This window comes from Vanacampus margaritifer, chromosome 10, assembly GCF_051991255.1.
Source record: "Vanacampus margaritifer isolate UIUO_Vmar chromosome 10, RoL_Vmar_1.0, whole genome shotgun sequence".
NCBI lineage: Eukaryota > Metazoa > Chordata > Actinopteri > Syngnathiformes > Syngnathidae > Vanacampus > Vanacampus margaritifer.
Window position 1 is genome coordinate 6,470,001 of NC_135441.1, and position 15,758 is coordinate 6,485,758.

General features: G+C 40.1%; 1 protein-coding gene across 3 annotated transcripts in view; it reads right to left on the reverse strand.

Moving 5' to 3' along the window:
• Positions 1-13,881, reverse strand: part of LOC144058972 (cytoplasmic polyadenylation element-binding protein 4-like) — a 34,657-nt gene extending 20,776 nt beyond the window's left edge. Inside the window, exons 1-9 of one of the 3 annotated variants that reach the window (XM_077577693.1) lie at positions 13,756-13,881; positions 11,762-12,881; positions 8,880-8,978; positions 7,230-7,320; positions 3,136-3,186; positions 2,914-2,937; positions 2,126-2,302; positions 1,067-1,156; positions 867-985 (exon numbers count right to left, since the gene is read on the reverse strand). In XM_077577693.1, the coding sequence (XP_077433819.1) occupies positions 867-985; positions 1,067-1,156; positions 2,126-2,302; positions 2,914-2,937; positions 3,136-3,186; positions 7,230-7,320; positions 8,880-8,978; positions 11,762-12,820 (1,710 nt within the window). In that variant the 5' untranslated portion in view covers positions 12,821-12,881; positions 13,756-13,881. Of the gene's footprint in view, positions 1-866; positions 986-1,066; positions 1,157-2,125; positions 2,303-2,913; positions 2,938-3,135; positions 3,187-7,229; positions 7,321-8,879; positions 8,979-11,761; positions 12,882-13,306; positions 13,454-13,755 lie in introns of those variants that run through there. The other 2 variants (XM_077577694.1, XM_077577696.1) reach the window with 2 other exon arrangements.
• Between the last annotated feature and the right edge of the window lie 1,877 nt (positions 13,882-15,758).

Below are 15,758 nucleotides of genomic sequence, written 5' to 3' on the forward strand. Positions count from 1 at the left end.
CCGCAAACACAGCCCATATATTGAACAGTTTTTGAGAATATGACCCTCGGAATGACCCCCAACCAAAAAATTTGATTTCACAAACTTTATTTTGATACCAAGTTTGGTATACTTTGTGTAAGGGTACTTTCTATTCAAATTTGAGCTTTGAAAAAAAAAGATCATTTTCACCATCAAATTTCGGGTAGAACCCCTCACACAAAGTATACTAAACGTGGTATCAAAACAAAGCCAATGAAGTGGGCTGTATTGTAGACCTAATCTTAGCTTGATTTAAGTCACAGCGTCATACCGCAAGGGGTTTTCTCACCTTAGCGCACTCATCAGCTGTTCAGAAGTGAGTTTGACCAGCGGATTTGATTATCAAACCCATCAATAGTGGTGTTGTTTCTGTGGATTATTTCTCCACGATTTTTGAAGGGAATAACAAGAAACTTTATATGAATAGAAAGCGTAAATTTTTTTCTTTATTTCTGTGAAAAAAAATCATTGAAATTGATAATATACATACAGAGATATTTCAAGTTAAAAATAAAGAATTTTGGACTTATTCCACACGTTCTTCCAGGTGATTAGCTTTGTTGCCGGTACCTATTGGAACTTGTTTCCATCAAGATGTTGCTCCCAATAAAAGTATTACAACGGTGATAAATATAGCGCATTAACTCCATCTTGATAAATCACATGATTGATATCTGCGCGTGTGGCGGCGGTTGCCGTGGGGCTGATGTGAGAGGATGTAAAAACGGCAGATCGGAATAACGATAAAGGCTCCATGTAAACACGGCTAATGCTAATTCTTGTCTGTTCTTCTTCTGTTTGTTGTTTTTACACTCCAATCTAATAAAGAGCATGAAAACACTCACAGGCTTGTCTTTGATGGTGGGACTGGAGACACACAGGTAGAGTTTGCCATCCTCTTGAATGCAGGCATCAATCAGAGCCTGAACAGAGCTCTCATCTTGAAAAAGCAGGAAGGCGTAGCCTTGAAAGGTGTGATGAGGAGAGCAATGGTCATCACAGCGCTGTTGCATCTGACGCACAACAATTGTGTAGCAATGCTCACCTTTAGGTGGGAAATAGGACTTGCTCTCTGCCTTGTGAGGCCAGTCGACAAACAAGTGACCAAATCGCCGAAAACTGGCAGTAATTTCATCTGGAACACAAATGAACGAATGTCCAATCAATGTTTATTAAGGGACGTGGAAGAATCTATGCAAAATGTTTAAAAGTAGAGATGGGTATAGAATTAACCTAATTTAAACATTAAAAATCTTTTTTTTCCTTACGTACGTGTGTATATTTTCCCATACCTATAATGAAGTCTTTCAAAGTATTCTTAAAATCACATCTTCCTAAATGTTCTTGTCTTGCACTTTTGTCTCTTCTAGTAATTTTAGCAAGCTATTTTTATATATATATATTTCTTTACTTTTAAAATATCATCACCTTCATTTGTAACTGCTTTTAAATGTTGTTCTTGTAATTACAGTATGTGAAGCACATTCAGTTACCTTGTGTATGAAATGCGCTATAAATAAAACTGGCTTGTCTTGATGTTGCCCAAAAGCCCAAAGAAAAGAAAGTGTAATGACATCCTCTAGTGACTGTAAAAAATAATTACACTTGGGCCTTGTCCACACAAAGCAGGGTATACGTCTCACAAAATTAAGATATTTTTCTATGATTTGGCCTGGGACCTGCGGGGTTGTGCCGCTGGGCTTCCGTAGCAACTACAATTGAGTGCAGAGGCTTGGCTTTGGATACAAGCTAGATCAGTGGTTGATACCGCAGTTCTCAAGAACCCCTATCCAGCCTGTTTTCCATGTCTCCCACAAGCAACACAGGTGTTTTCAAACAATCAGCTAATCAACAAGCTGGATGAAGCCTGATAACGATCCTCAGCTGTGTTGGCTGGAGAGACATGGAAAACACGCTGGATAGGGGTACTCGAGGACCGGCCCTGAGAACCAGTGGTCTAGGAAACATGAATATTTTTCCATACAAAAGTTTCCAGATGCCAGACTTTTCCAGACCTGGAAATGTATTAAAAATATATTTTCCATACTTGCGTAGGAATCCTGACACTAGCATAATGTCTTCCCGATCATGGCAGTCGCTGTACCTTCGTCTATATCTGGGGGCAGCCCTCCAACAAAAACTTTGCGAGAATAGCGCTCTATGCGCTCCCCATTGAGGTGAGGGAAACAGTGCGCTGAGCCAAGTCCACCGAGGCCCTGGTCAGTGGTCTCATCCTCCCCGAAAGAGCGCTCATCCTCCATGGGGAACAGAGAGGAATGACCTACAAGAGGATTCAAAAAATACATAAATAAAATACACTGGTCAACAGCACATTTTAATCAGAGATGGGTTTTTGCATTTTTTTACACCGATTTTAAAAAATGACTTTACTTTTTTCCTAGCACATCAGGATTTTGAGATCTTTTCATGACTTATCTTTAACTTTGATCAATAAATGCTTGCACAATGCGGATTTAACCTACATTATAATGTATACATGACTGTTCAGAAAACATTCCACCTTTTGCCGCACACCTAATCCTTAATTCATAAATACTACTACATACTAATATATTACATATTGTAATTATCATTACTACCAATATGGAAAACTGATGTGCTAGAGAAAAAAAAAACAAAGGTAGATCCAGAATCAGCGCAGAAAAATTAATCTAGAAAGGCTTACTAAAAATGTTGTAAAAATTTGCTGACCAGTGATATTAAGAAAATGGTGAAGAAAGCTGGAGTATGATAATATGAAGGCAAACATAAATGCACAAATGGGGCTACACTGCTGATATCATACAAGATAACAACATTCAATTTGTTATTCATTATTTACAATGGTGGCTGAACTGATTTTTTTCCCCTCAAGTACATTACAAGATTTACCTCGTCTTCTGCCATAGCTTCTCGCTGCATGCAAAACAACAGAACAAAAACCTTCACATAAGTTATGCTGTTAAATGCAAACAACTGCCTCAAATTAAACATGTTGGTTTTTAAATACAGAAATACATAATTTGTTTAACTTAAGGGACTTATTCTTTTGTACTGTGTCAAGTATCAATTTCAGTTGTGTCATGGTGCTTTGTATGCATGTAATTTACATACCATTCATAGGCAGAGGCCCGTCTCCACCCTGGTGAGAGAAGCTGAAGCGTCCTACAGTGAATGACAAAACAGGAAAGGCTTCAAACCATGTTGCTAACTGGAATTACCTAATTTCCATCAAGGATTATTTGCAGCCAAATACTTTGTGTACAATTTGTGCTTAAAATGAATTCAGTTGACAAATTAAATAGTGCCTTATTTCAAACATTTATTCTTACATGTGCAAATGTACAAGTGCATGACACTACTACAACTGAACAGGAATGGTTTTTCATTATGGTACAAGTCATCCTGTCATGTGTCAAGTCTTCAGCCTAATTATTTACTAAATTACTACAGAAAGCTTTTCAATGTGCCAATCCATTCTATTACACTGGTCAACCATTTTACCCCCGTACCAAAGATACTTTAATGCTTTCTGGGTAATTTTGGACTGCTGAGCTTGAAAAATGACACCCATTTCTTTGAATTATCTCTAGTTTCTGAGATAGATATTTTTGACAATTAATTTATAATTTATGGGCTTTCAGCTTCAACAGTTTATAAAATGTACTTTTATCATTAACACATTCACTCCCAGCCATTTTCACTGAAGCAAGCCCCTTCATCACCCGGCTGTTTTACTAGATTTTGACTGATTTTGCAAGGCCCACAGAATATTGTGTTCTACTGCTTTAAAAACATGGAACCTACCAAAAGAAAGAGTAGTCTCTTCTTTCATCAGGGGGAGAAAAAAAAGTATATTTATATCAGTTTCTGTTTTGCAGCAATTAGCAATAGAATATAGCTAACTTTCATCATTATTCACAAAACTGTTCAAAACACTGGCAAAAAGAGCTAGTTGCAACATGGCCCTGGCTGACCTCTTATACTCTGCTGCCACCTGCTGGCCGTTTTTTCTAATAACTATCATTGATTTAAGAGATCTCTTCAGGCCACAAGCTGCATCAAAGCCTTCTGTATGCTGTTGCATAAAAAAAGAAGGTATAAATACGTTTTTCGGTTTGAATGCAGCAAAAACAAAAGGATATTGTATGGACAATTGGACATACTTGAAAAGTCAGATACAGCCTCAAAGTTGCAGCAAAAAGGGAATACCAATGTCATAATTTGCATAACTCTTAGCACTTTTCATAAACAAAAATATGGAGTACTGTTTTCAAGAAAACTTTAGGGCCTTCAGAAAAAAACAATGCCATTTTGGGATTCAGTGACATCAAAATACCCTAAAAACTAAACTTTCTTGGCACCAAAATGCTTGTTGACCAGTCTTATTAAAGTGATTGCAACAAATTTCATTTTGGATCCATTGTGTTATGCGATTATTTTGTTAGTCACCATGTGCAGTCCCTGTGCTGTTCCTCCCGTGCTGTGGTCTCTTATGGGCGTGTGGTGCATGCACGCAATACTTCATCAGATAAAAGAGCAGAAAAAGAACATTGCCATGAAATGAGCCAATCTGTAGCCGGAGATCAGAACGCCAAGGTCCCCGCCTTTGGCCACCACCCTTTGCACCAGACACCCTTGGTCCCTTCTAGAGGTGGTGAGACCTTAGGAGGGGGAACCCACATTACCTTGTGGAGCCCCATGGGTGCTCGCCATCAATGACACACGTCTGGGCGAGGGGAAAAGTTTGTCTTTGCCTGGTTCCTCAACTACGACCTGTTTGCCATGGGCAATCCTGCCAGGGGTATAAAGCTGCAGACAATTTAGCTCCAAGGATTATTGGGATACAAGCCCATAGAAGTTTCTCTATAAAACAGCTACAAAATCACCCAGAAGGGCTCAAGAGAGTTGATATTAGGCTGCTGAAAACCATTAAAAAACATAACAGCATCACAATCAGACCATTAAGTCACCTTTATGCACTGTTAAAAAATTAAAATGAACACTTTTCCTCAAATTGAGGCCTAGTCCTATTGAATGTAATTTCTCTGTTGGACTAAATACTGTTCGAAGCACAGATCTACATTTACAACAACCCCGACAATCTATGGTCTTCATTTCATAGCATTTCTCCTGTACTGTACTGCTTCCAGTAAACTTATGTGACTCGATTAATCCAACCTCGTCAATCCAAAGCCTTCAGAAGTAGCGCTGGCTGATGTAAATCAAATTATGGCAACGTTCTCACTGCAGGGTGTGATGGCAATTCGGATTTTTGGTGAAACGCAATCTTCTTATATACTTGTTCACATTTCAAAAACTAATGCGACGTCTAATGTAAACGGAACGTAGAGTTGGATTTGGAAAATAAAAAACAATCGTAATTGTATTGGTTATTCATACGGCATTAAAAAAAAAACCTGATACATGTCGCATACGGGCAAAAAAAATCCAATTGGGCAGCAGTGTGAAAGTAGCCTAGATTAACAATTAGACTACTTATTTTAAAGGTGTATTCAAGGATCTTCTCGAAAAGTAGAAGCCAAACGCTTATTTGTCACTATTTTTAAAATGCGCATGCGGAAGACTCTCCTACCAGCTCTCCTGCTCATCCAGGGGAAACGCCTATCAAATGTCTCTACACATGAATACATTTAATGATTAGCATCCCTGTTCAGTATGACATATTTAATTACATTTTGTATGGTTTTATCATTTTATGAGATAAATATTGGTTCTGAGCTGCTCCAGATAATGTGGCACGTTCGGGTCAACACCACTTTTTTCAGACTCAATTCTTGAGAAGTCACCAATACAGATACCAAGTACCAATACCATTAGTACTTTTGATACAAAAAAACTATCACAGATCATTTTAAAGAAAGACCCATATATCCCAATATAGGATATTTCCTTAAAATTGCATGAAATAAATTGCAATTTTCTATTTGTCTAATTTCTAAAGTCTTGTTCCTGATTGTCAAATGGCCACAAGAGGGCGGCCAATACTGATATCAGCCGCTGATGCAAGTACATTTAAATTTTCTTAACCGCTTATTCCTTACAAGGGTCACGGGGATGCTGGAGCCTATCGTAGATGGCCTCTGGCAGTAGGCGGGGTACATCCTGAACTGGTTTCCAGCCTATTGAGAGTACCAATACCTTGAAATAAGGCCCAAATCTGATACCTGGTATTGGTACTCACCCATCCCTATATAAACACACACTACATTGCCAGTTTAATACTAAATTACCCTCCTCAACTCGCTTCAACATAGTTCCTTCGCACCAAGTTTTTGCCAAAACAAAACTATTGTACAGGGCTATGGCTTAAGCACAAAAAAAGTAAAGCTTGGCTCACACGGCAGGAGAAATAGACCTTCCCTCCCGACAATCGTAAAGACGCGCCAACATCTAAGAGATAATCTTAACAGATAATCCTGCCGTGTGCGGTGTGATCAGACCGATCTCGGCCGCTCGGAAGGTCATTTGAGCTGCTCCGATCTCAAATCGGAGATGTTCAACATGTTGGATTGTTTTGGCCCGACTTCGCACCGTGTGGTGTGCCCCGAGGACAAACGAGCATGCAGCCGGTTGACGGTGACGTGCTGCCGTTCAGAAAGTGAGGCGGCAACAGAAAGTCCGTGCTTGCACTGTTTGCACTCCTTTAAACAACTTTTCTTTTTATGGCGCTTTTTTTTTTTGCTAAAACAAACCACAAAATATCCCGACTGGTCCTTCATGCTTGTTTACTCTGAAGTCACGTTTAATCTCAAGAGGTTTTGCGAGATTTCCCGTCTAACCAGGAAACATTCATAAATGAAATTGGCTTGTGTGCGATGTGTTGGTTGGCTGCACACCACACACTGTTACTCCCGTGATTTTTTTCTCATCACATGTGAAGTCTCTCAAAATTTGGAAGTCGGCCGACAATTTTAAAATCTTACCGTGTCAACCAGTCTTAAATATCTGGGTTTTTCAGCAAATGCCAAACTGCAAACATGCGGGTGTTCACACCAATAAATAAAATGCACTACACAATATAAAGTAGAGCAAAATCAACATTTTCACATTTTTCTTCTCTGCTGTGTGTTAATTGCCTGCTATGCGGAGACTCCCAATAGCTTTGGACTGTCATATAAGGCTCTATTTATTTATAGCCAGTGGCATCAGAGCTCGTCCTCACTATTGTTACCGTGGGAACTAACCTTTCAAGGAATCTTGTTCAGCCCTCATAATGTCGATCAGGGAGTTCTCCAGAGAGTGCATGTTGAAACCATCAAAGGAGCGGGTTCTCTCCTGCTCAAAGAGAGAAAGAAAACAATTAGCCTCTTCACAGCTCTCCCATCACCATCTGAGGCAGAGGCAGTCCAGACATAGCTAGCCATGATGCTAGTGATGCCAAGCTAATAGGGCTAGCTAATGGACCTATTATAGACTATGGGGGGAAAGTAGCAGTGGTGTAGTCCAGGGTATACGGCGTATACCCACTTCTTTTTCAGTCAGTTTTGCGTCTACCCACTTCTAAATCCTCCATTTTCGGCTAGGCTAATGTTATGAAATTTAACTTTATTCTAACGTTAGCAATTTAGCCCTAAACTAGCTAGATTGGGATCATGTAGGGCAGGGGTTCTAAACCTTTTTTCAGTGATGTACCGCGTGCAAAATATTTTTTCAGCAAAGCATTTTGGATGAACAAAAGAAAACAGTGCTGTGGCATCATGTGTCTGGTTGTAATTTGGGAACTGGTTTTTAATTTTGGCCACAGTCCCACTATGTATCATAAAAAAAATTAAAAAAAAGCAAAGAAGTAATTGCCTTAATGGTAAATAAACAATTGCGCAATAATTATCAACACATGTTCTTTGGGATCATGGTACTGGTTGGTCTTCAAAATAAATAATTTAGTTAACTGAAACTGAAAAAAGCCAAGATAGTTTCTTGCATATATGCTACTTTTTCAATATATTTCAAAATCCCATGTGCCCCCTGATGTGTTTTCACGTACCCAGATTTGAGAACCACTGATGTAGGGAACCCCTGTAATTGTTTCAGTAATTGTATAATTAATCCAGTTTGCAAAGACTGTAATGCCAGACTGAAATATTAGATGAATGAAACTGTAATAAATACCAGGACCAAAGATTATCTCAGTGTCTTTTTTTATTTTAAGTAATGTTAACCAAGTTATTTTATACTATATACATTAACTTATTAAAGTAATATAACCCTAATTAACTTTTATGATGTAGTTTAATTTTATAGTAGATAACATATTCATGTTTACCTCACAAAAAATATTTTACATTGCTCCTAATTCATTCATGATCATTTTATTATTGTGGGCAATTACAAATGATGACTTTTCCCCTCACATGTCAGTTTCTAAAACAGGGCGTTTTTCTAGAAGCAAAAAAAAAAGAAAAAGTTAAGTAAAATTTAGCGTATACCCACTTCTCCAGGGACCGCTAAACCACTGGTAAGTAGTATGACACTAAACAAAATACTGGCGATTGAAACAGTAATTCTGAAAACATGATGGGCATGATGACGGCTGTGCATCTACAAGACTTTAAAGCAAACCTTTCAGAGTATAGTAACATATACCTTCAGAAATTCAGGCAATGGCAAGCCAGGGGATAAGAATAGGTCTTTCCAGTGAAATGATGTTCATGTCAGTTTTGCTCAATGACTCATTTGTTGCAATTGGTGCGGAGCACAGCACTTTCAATAGCATTAGCATTATAGGTTCGTGGAGAACATAGTTAACAACTTATCACTGATGACCAATACGTACCCCAGTGCAAGACTTGTCAATCAACTGAACAAAATGAATGGGAATATCGAAACAGCCTCACCTGAAAAGGGTAGACACTGTCACTGCGGTTCACAGAATCCTCTACCCAACCTTTGTGATTGAAGCCAGAGCTATTTCGGTGAAACTTCTGGGAAGGAACCTGGGGAACAGTAAGAGTTTCATTTACAGGCTAACACTATTTTGCATTATTAGTAGCAGATAATGCGAAAATAAAGTAGAACATTAATTTTAATCAAGCACAAGCTTATTCAACTCAACATTATTTATATGGTGCTTTCACAACAACTGCAGCTGTAACAAGGCACTTTACAGAACATGACAAAACTAATAATGACACACCAAGAAAATATTTTTCTCCATTAATACATACACTTCGTTGTTCGACGCGGTTATAGATGAAGGAGGAGCGAGTCAAAATCTACCTTCACTTAGTGGATCAAAAATGTCATACTTACAGCACAGCATGCATAAATTCTCTCACGCCTACTACAAGCTAGTTTAAAAGTAAATAAGCAACTGTTGTTGGGGCGTTATAAAGCTTACACAAATATTATTCAACCGAGAGGATAGGAACTAATGACAAGCAATACACCGACCACAGTAGCTCATCAAAAAATATATTTACGAATGTAAAACATGCTTTTCCCCTATTTGACCAATAACACAGCGTAGACGTGAAATTGTATTAACCTTTTATATTAGGATTATAGTGACATAAATTATCACAGTTAGTTATCAGTATTATTGTTACAATATTACTCAAATAAATGTAAACAAAACAGGCACATGCTCCTACAGTATTATTCTGAAAACAAACACACGAAAATGCAATTGGCACACCCATACACATTTAAGCAGCTATGAACAACCAAATGAAGTTTCATGCATGCAAGACCTCATGAAATTTACATAAAATTACTAAAACCTGCTAGAGATCAAGTGTTGACCGCTTTTCACAGTCTTTCTTCCTGCATTATTTACATACAGGGTAATTTTACAGGTGCTGGTCCAATAATTAGAATATTGAGGAAAAGTCCATTTATTTCAATAATATGTTTTAAAAAGTGAAACTTGCATGCTACAGTAGTTCACCCCGTACAAATCAAAATTTAAACAAATAAAGGCTTGAAATGTTTCTGATTATGTCAAAAGGAAACAAAAAATAAAAAAATAGGGAGTTTCACAAAATTTGAATATTTCATGTGACCAACAAAATAGAATCTCAAACAGAAATGTTGGCCCTCTGAAAAGTATATTCAAGCCACATGCCCTCAGTACTTTGTTTGGCCTCCGTTTGCATTCATGACAGCATAAAGGTGGTGTGGCATGGAGGCATTCAGCCTCTGGCACAGTTCATGTGTTACTGCAACCCAAGATGCTTTGATACTATCCTTTAGATTGTCTGCATTTCAGGGTTTCTATTCCTTCATCTTCCTCTTAACAATAGAACATCAATTTTCAATAGTGCTCAAGTCAGGCAAGTTTGCTGGTATATCAAGTGCCGTTCTTCCATTGTTATTAAAGCAGGTATTGGTAGTTTTGGCTCTAAGGGCAGGTGCCAAATCCTGAATCCCATGATTCTCATGCCTATTAAACTAGACTGGGACAATTTAAAAGCTGAACAAAACCAGATCTGCAGTTGTTTTGCATTAAAAGGCACAGTGTGTAATAAGTGACCACTAGATGTCACTGTAGCATAAAATGCAGCCGAAGCGCATGCATTTAGAAGTACGCACACTACGGTGGTTCAGAGACTACACTTTGCAGGCCTACCACCAATTCTTATTTTGCGTGAGCAAACGAGCATCTCGGCGAGCAATGTCGACTTGGCAGCCGGAAAGACCGAGGGAGACGGATTTAGCCGGAACAACTAACAAGAGTGGCTAGCGGTAGAAGATAGCTTAATTTATTAAAAAAAATAAAAAATAAAAAATAAAAAAAATAAAGTAGTAAAAGCTTGCAACGGGAGCCCGAATCACAGGACTCAGCGACGACCACCTGCAGGACCCTGCTTTGGAAGGTAAGCAGCGGTTGGCCCATTGGGTCCGGCATTCAATGCAAGCACCTCCAGGGCCAACTACGTACGGGAAGTTGTCCTTTGGGCATCAGTAGCAGGAAGATGGTGGCGAAACATGTCAGCCAGATCTTGTAAGGTGAGGCTCCAGACATGTAATATTATTAGTGATTACTAGACCTACAGTAATATAAAAAATGTATGTTGATGTGATATAACTTTTTGTTGTTGTTGCATATTGTTTAAATCAATAGGTTTTTTTTGTATTAAATTAATTATTAGTTCAAGATTACACAATGTGACTTTAACAAGATGACAGGATTAGGACACAGGGAGCCTACAATGTTGAGCTTTGTCATGATATTCTAATTTTGTGAAATATTTGTATTTTTTGTGTTTTTCTGCCATAACCATTCAAGTTTAAATAAATAAAGGCTTGAAATATTTAACTTTGGGTGTGGTGAACAAATGTAAAGAAGATGTGAACATAAAGAATAATGTAAAGAACATTTTTGGCTTGACTTCCCCCTGAAACAAGCATTCAATTCCTGAAACGGAATCCAGTCTACACACAAAGCAACCACAAAACCAGTGCTCTTATAGTCAGTTTCAGTTTGTCTGAAAGAATGAGTAGTATTTTTTGAGTGCAAGTTGTATTAGAGTGTTATTTAAGTATTATTTTGTAAATTGCAACTTATCTTTTACCCTTAAGTGACAGTTGAGGACGTTAATGTTACTTTAATATATTTAATATTTTTGGGGAACAATTAAAGGATTTGCTGTTTGAAGGCAACAGTGAAATTAATTCATTCAATTTCTATTAATTACTATGAAAAAAACCTTCAACAATGAAGTTTCCACGGTACAGAGGAATGAGCTTTCTGATGAGTCATGACATTTACACCTACCTGACTGTTAGGGAAGGACTTCTTCAGCGGGGAGATGGAGTTAAGGCCAGTCATTCCTCCACCTACACCACGTCGGTACTCTCGAACCCCATGTGTGCCACCCCAGCCTCCATAGCCACCGGGGCTCCAGGTGGTTGAAGTGGGTGTGGAGGGGCTCTGGTAGCTTCCCCAGGGTGAAGGGTGTTTGCTCTGAGCAGGAGTGAGATGGGGCATCTGGGGGAAGCCTCCGGTCCGATGAGTGTGCGGAGGGAAGGGGGGCTGAGGAGGGTGAGGGCTTGCCGGGGAGCGCCGGTGCTGTGGGGGAACCCCCTGTCCATGAGGGTGATAGGTCTGGGGGTGAGCTGTGGGAGGATGGTGCTGGGAGACTGGTCCGATCTGCGGAGAGAAATTGCCACCTGCACCAAAGCCAGGCCCAGCATGGTGGGAGAAGCTCTGGAACAGCAGGGGAGGTGCATTGCCATTGGAGCTAGCAGGACCGAAGAAGCCCCCAACATCATCACCTACCACTGGAGACTGGGTAGAAGGAACAGCCGGGGACCAGTTGTTGAAGCTCGTCAGTGAGGAAGTGGGGGACTGTGTGCACCCTGTACCCATTCCCAGGGTGTCCTGGTAGTCAAAACCACTCAGCACTGGTGACTCCATCCTTAGCTTCTCCTTTCCACCACTGCTCTCCAAAGAACCTTTCTCCATCAAGTTGTCTTCGGGAAGAGCTCCCTCCAGCTCTCCTAAGGTGGCACCGGCCTCCAGCTGGCCTGGAGAGAGGGCCTGAGGTTGGGCCTGGACCTGAGACTTTTCCTGCATTTCCTGGAGGTCTAAAGCATTAGACTTGTCCGACTCCAGAATCTCATCTTGCATATTACTGTGTTGGGCTACTGTGGGGAAGAGCCAAGCACTGCCCCCATTGGTGGAGCAGGTGTTGTTTACGAAGGAGGGGGGGCTCGGAGGGTTGGAGGGGTGGTGAGGGTGCTGGGGTTGCAGGTGAGGTGGGATCCTTACAGGGAAAGCAGATTTGTTACCACTGCTGTTCTTCACCAGAACTCCAAACCCGTAGTCCCCCATTTAGGACACCCAGTAAATATTCAGTAGGTTTTGGCTTTCACCGACTTTTATTTTTTAAACCCTGAAAAACAGACACACAAATGAATTAAAAGGATGACAAATCTCACTTCAAGGTACACCTTTGAAAGCCTGGTTAGTTTAAAAAAAATACATACAAGTAAATATGGCAGTGGATTACTTGCATTGTATCGTGTTTTATAATGCAACCACAGAAATGAAAGACATGTCTCGCCAAGATTATAATGGTGGTAAGCGAGCAAGGAAAACACCCAACAAAACCAGCACAGGCAGCAGCTAAACGGCCGGTTTGACGCCTACAAAGGTCGTTGCGCAGCTAGCAGCAAAGCTAACATCAGCTACACCACCTTGCATGTGTCCTTTTCATCATGCACACGCACCAGGCTATTTTAAAGCCCCTGTGAGCATTACTATGTATTTGTGACGGACCCGGCCAGCGCCGAGGTCAGCCACAGCGTTGACACCTACCGAGAAATCTTCCTTTCTAAGCAATGACCTCCTCACACGTAGCCATTTAAATACAGCAAAATGCTGATGACGTCTGTCGTCGGTTCTCAATGTAGGGTAGTTCCCTTCCCGGAGCCGCTATGCTAGCATAAGGGACGTTGGAACGCTAGCATATTTACACAGCAGCTGCTGGGCATTAAAGCGCTTTCTGCGGATAACAACGTCAAACGAAACTAACGAACGTACGCGACACCATAACGGACGAGAGCTCGGTGGAAATTTCCAGGGGGTGACAAGTTGGAAATGGAGCTTGGCTCTTTAAACGACCTCGTCAATTTCGTGCCCTGTATGTTCAATGTCACACAGCAAAGCCATCAAATTTTCACCTCGAAACAACGCATCGCAATCCCGTCCGCTGCTCTGAGGCAGGGAGAATGAGAGTCAAGCGGTAGCAACTCGGTCGTAACTACCTTCAGTTCGGCGTCATAACCTTATCGTTTTGATGTTGCCATATTTCAGTGTTTTTCCTTTTTCTGCATTTCCCAGACGGCCGGTGTAAATGGTTTCTCCTCTCATCGAGATGACAGCTGAGCCAGTCGGCGGACACTTCCGACTACAAGCCCCGCCCCGAGTAGTACCAGGGGGCCAATGAGCGGCAGGATTTCCACATACTCCCGCCCAATCATGTCTCTGACATCCATTTGATTGGATAATGATTGTGCAGCCGCGCCTATAGCACGCCTTCATTCAACGAATGGCACATGTTGTCCTCCCAAATAAGGATGCATTGAAATCAATGGGAGGAGTAGTTGGGGAACACTTTAGTAATCAAAATGTAGATAGATATACCTCCATGTTTATCAAAGGCCTTTTTTTAATTAGGTCATTTCAAAGCTATATATTTGTATTTAAATGTTTAAACGAGTAAAACAGCAGAATGCCTTATTTGCAGCCATTCAGTAAAAAATAAATAAAAAATGCAGTGGGCACAATCCGATGAAACGCGTTTTTCCTCCCAGCAGCTGCTGCTGTCAGATCAGCAAATTCACCACTTCACCACCTCCCGAACTGTCTTACTGCTATTTTTTCTTCTTTTCTACAAATAGAAAAGCATACGTGAGTACATGTTGCTAGTCTTGATTTTCATTTTTCACTTTCATTCATGCAGAGAAGATTGTAACTGAGGGCCTGCAATGCATTATACATTATTCAAGTGGGAGTAAGGTGACTTGTGTTAAACCTGTTAAACAGGCTTCTTTCACCAGTTCCAGCGGGAGTGATTGATGATTACTATTCTGACCAAATTTGAATTGCAACAATGCTTTGAATGTTGATCTGGCATAAGACAAAAGTAGAATATCTATTAAGTATACAAAACTTCCATACGACATTATTTTATGAAGGATGATTGTTCCCCCCAGCTATATTATCTCTCAGTGTGTTTACCATTTGCAATATCAGACCCACACCCTCATTCGTGTCCTCTATATGCCACACTCACCACCGAACCTCTCAAATTCTCATGCGCTGCAGGGCCTGTTGGGGTGGTTTTACAACACATCTTGCTTTGAGCTTATGGCTACTTTTAAGAACTGACAAGCTGGAGGTCCAGGTGCTTCCTGGTTTAATATTCACAGTCACACATACAAAGTGTTGTTGTTTGCATCTGGATCTTTATCTGAATACAATTTTAAACGTATGGCTCTTTCTTTTCTTTCCCAGTTGCCCTTGTTTTGTAAAAACGGAGCTGGGCTGCTAAGGCTAAACAGTTAGTTTTGAAATTAAATGCAATGTTTATTACATATTTTGGCTCCATCTAATACATTATTTTCAGGCTTAAAATTAGACCGTTTGCATCCAATCACTACTGACTGATCTTAAATGATTAATTCATCTGGGCACCAAGTCATTCATATATTTATTAGTTCCCTCAGAGATGGTCACCATGAAACCAAGATGGTCATCTCAAGTTTCACAGTTCAGAGGACACTTTCTGTGTTCTCTGTACTTCTCAATATTGGTAAAGGTCAGTTACCAAGTGAGTGTAGCGGTTTCCAGCAAGCAGCATGCTGTTTGGCTAAGGAGTCAGTCATGCCTTGCACAGTTAGTGTTGTAGCTACAAGCAAGCAGCATGTATAACAGTACCATTTTGTCCATATACCATAAATGGAAATAGAAAATAGTTTGATATTTACTATAATAACAAATTTATTTCTTTTCTCCCTGGAAATGCTTTGCTAGGTAGGCCTTTACATCCAATTGCTACTTTTTGTGGGTCTTGCCCCATAGGTGAAAAGCATTCTTTATGGGTTTGAAATTGGGCCACTGACATGGATGTAAGAATATTCAAAAAGTCTTGAGTTAGTTCTCACAATTCTGATTATCTTCACTGATGGTGGGACTGCTGACGGAACAATTGTGGAGTGTACAGTATATGGCTACGCTTCTCTGGTCACAGAATGCAAGTCCAAGA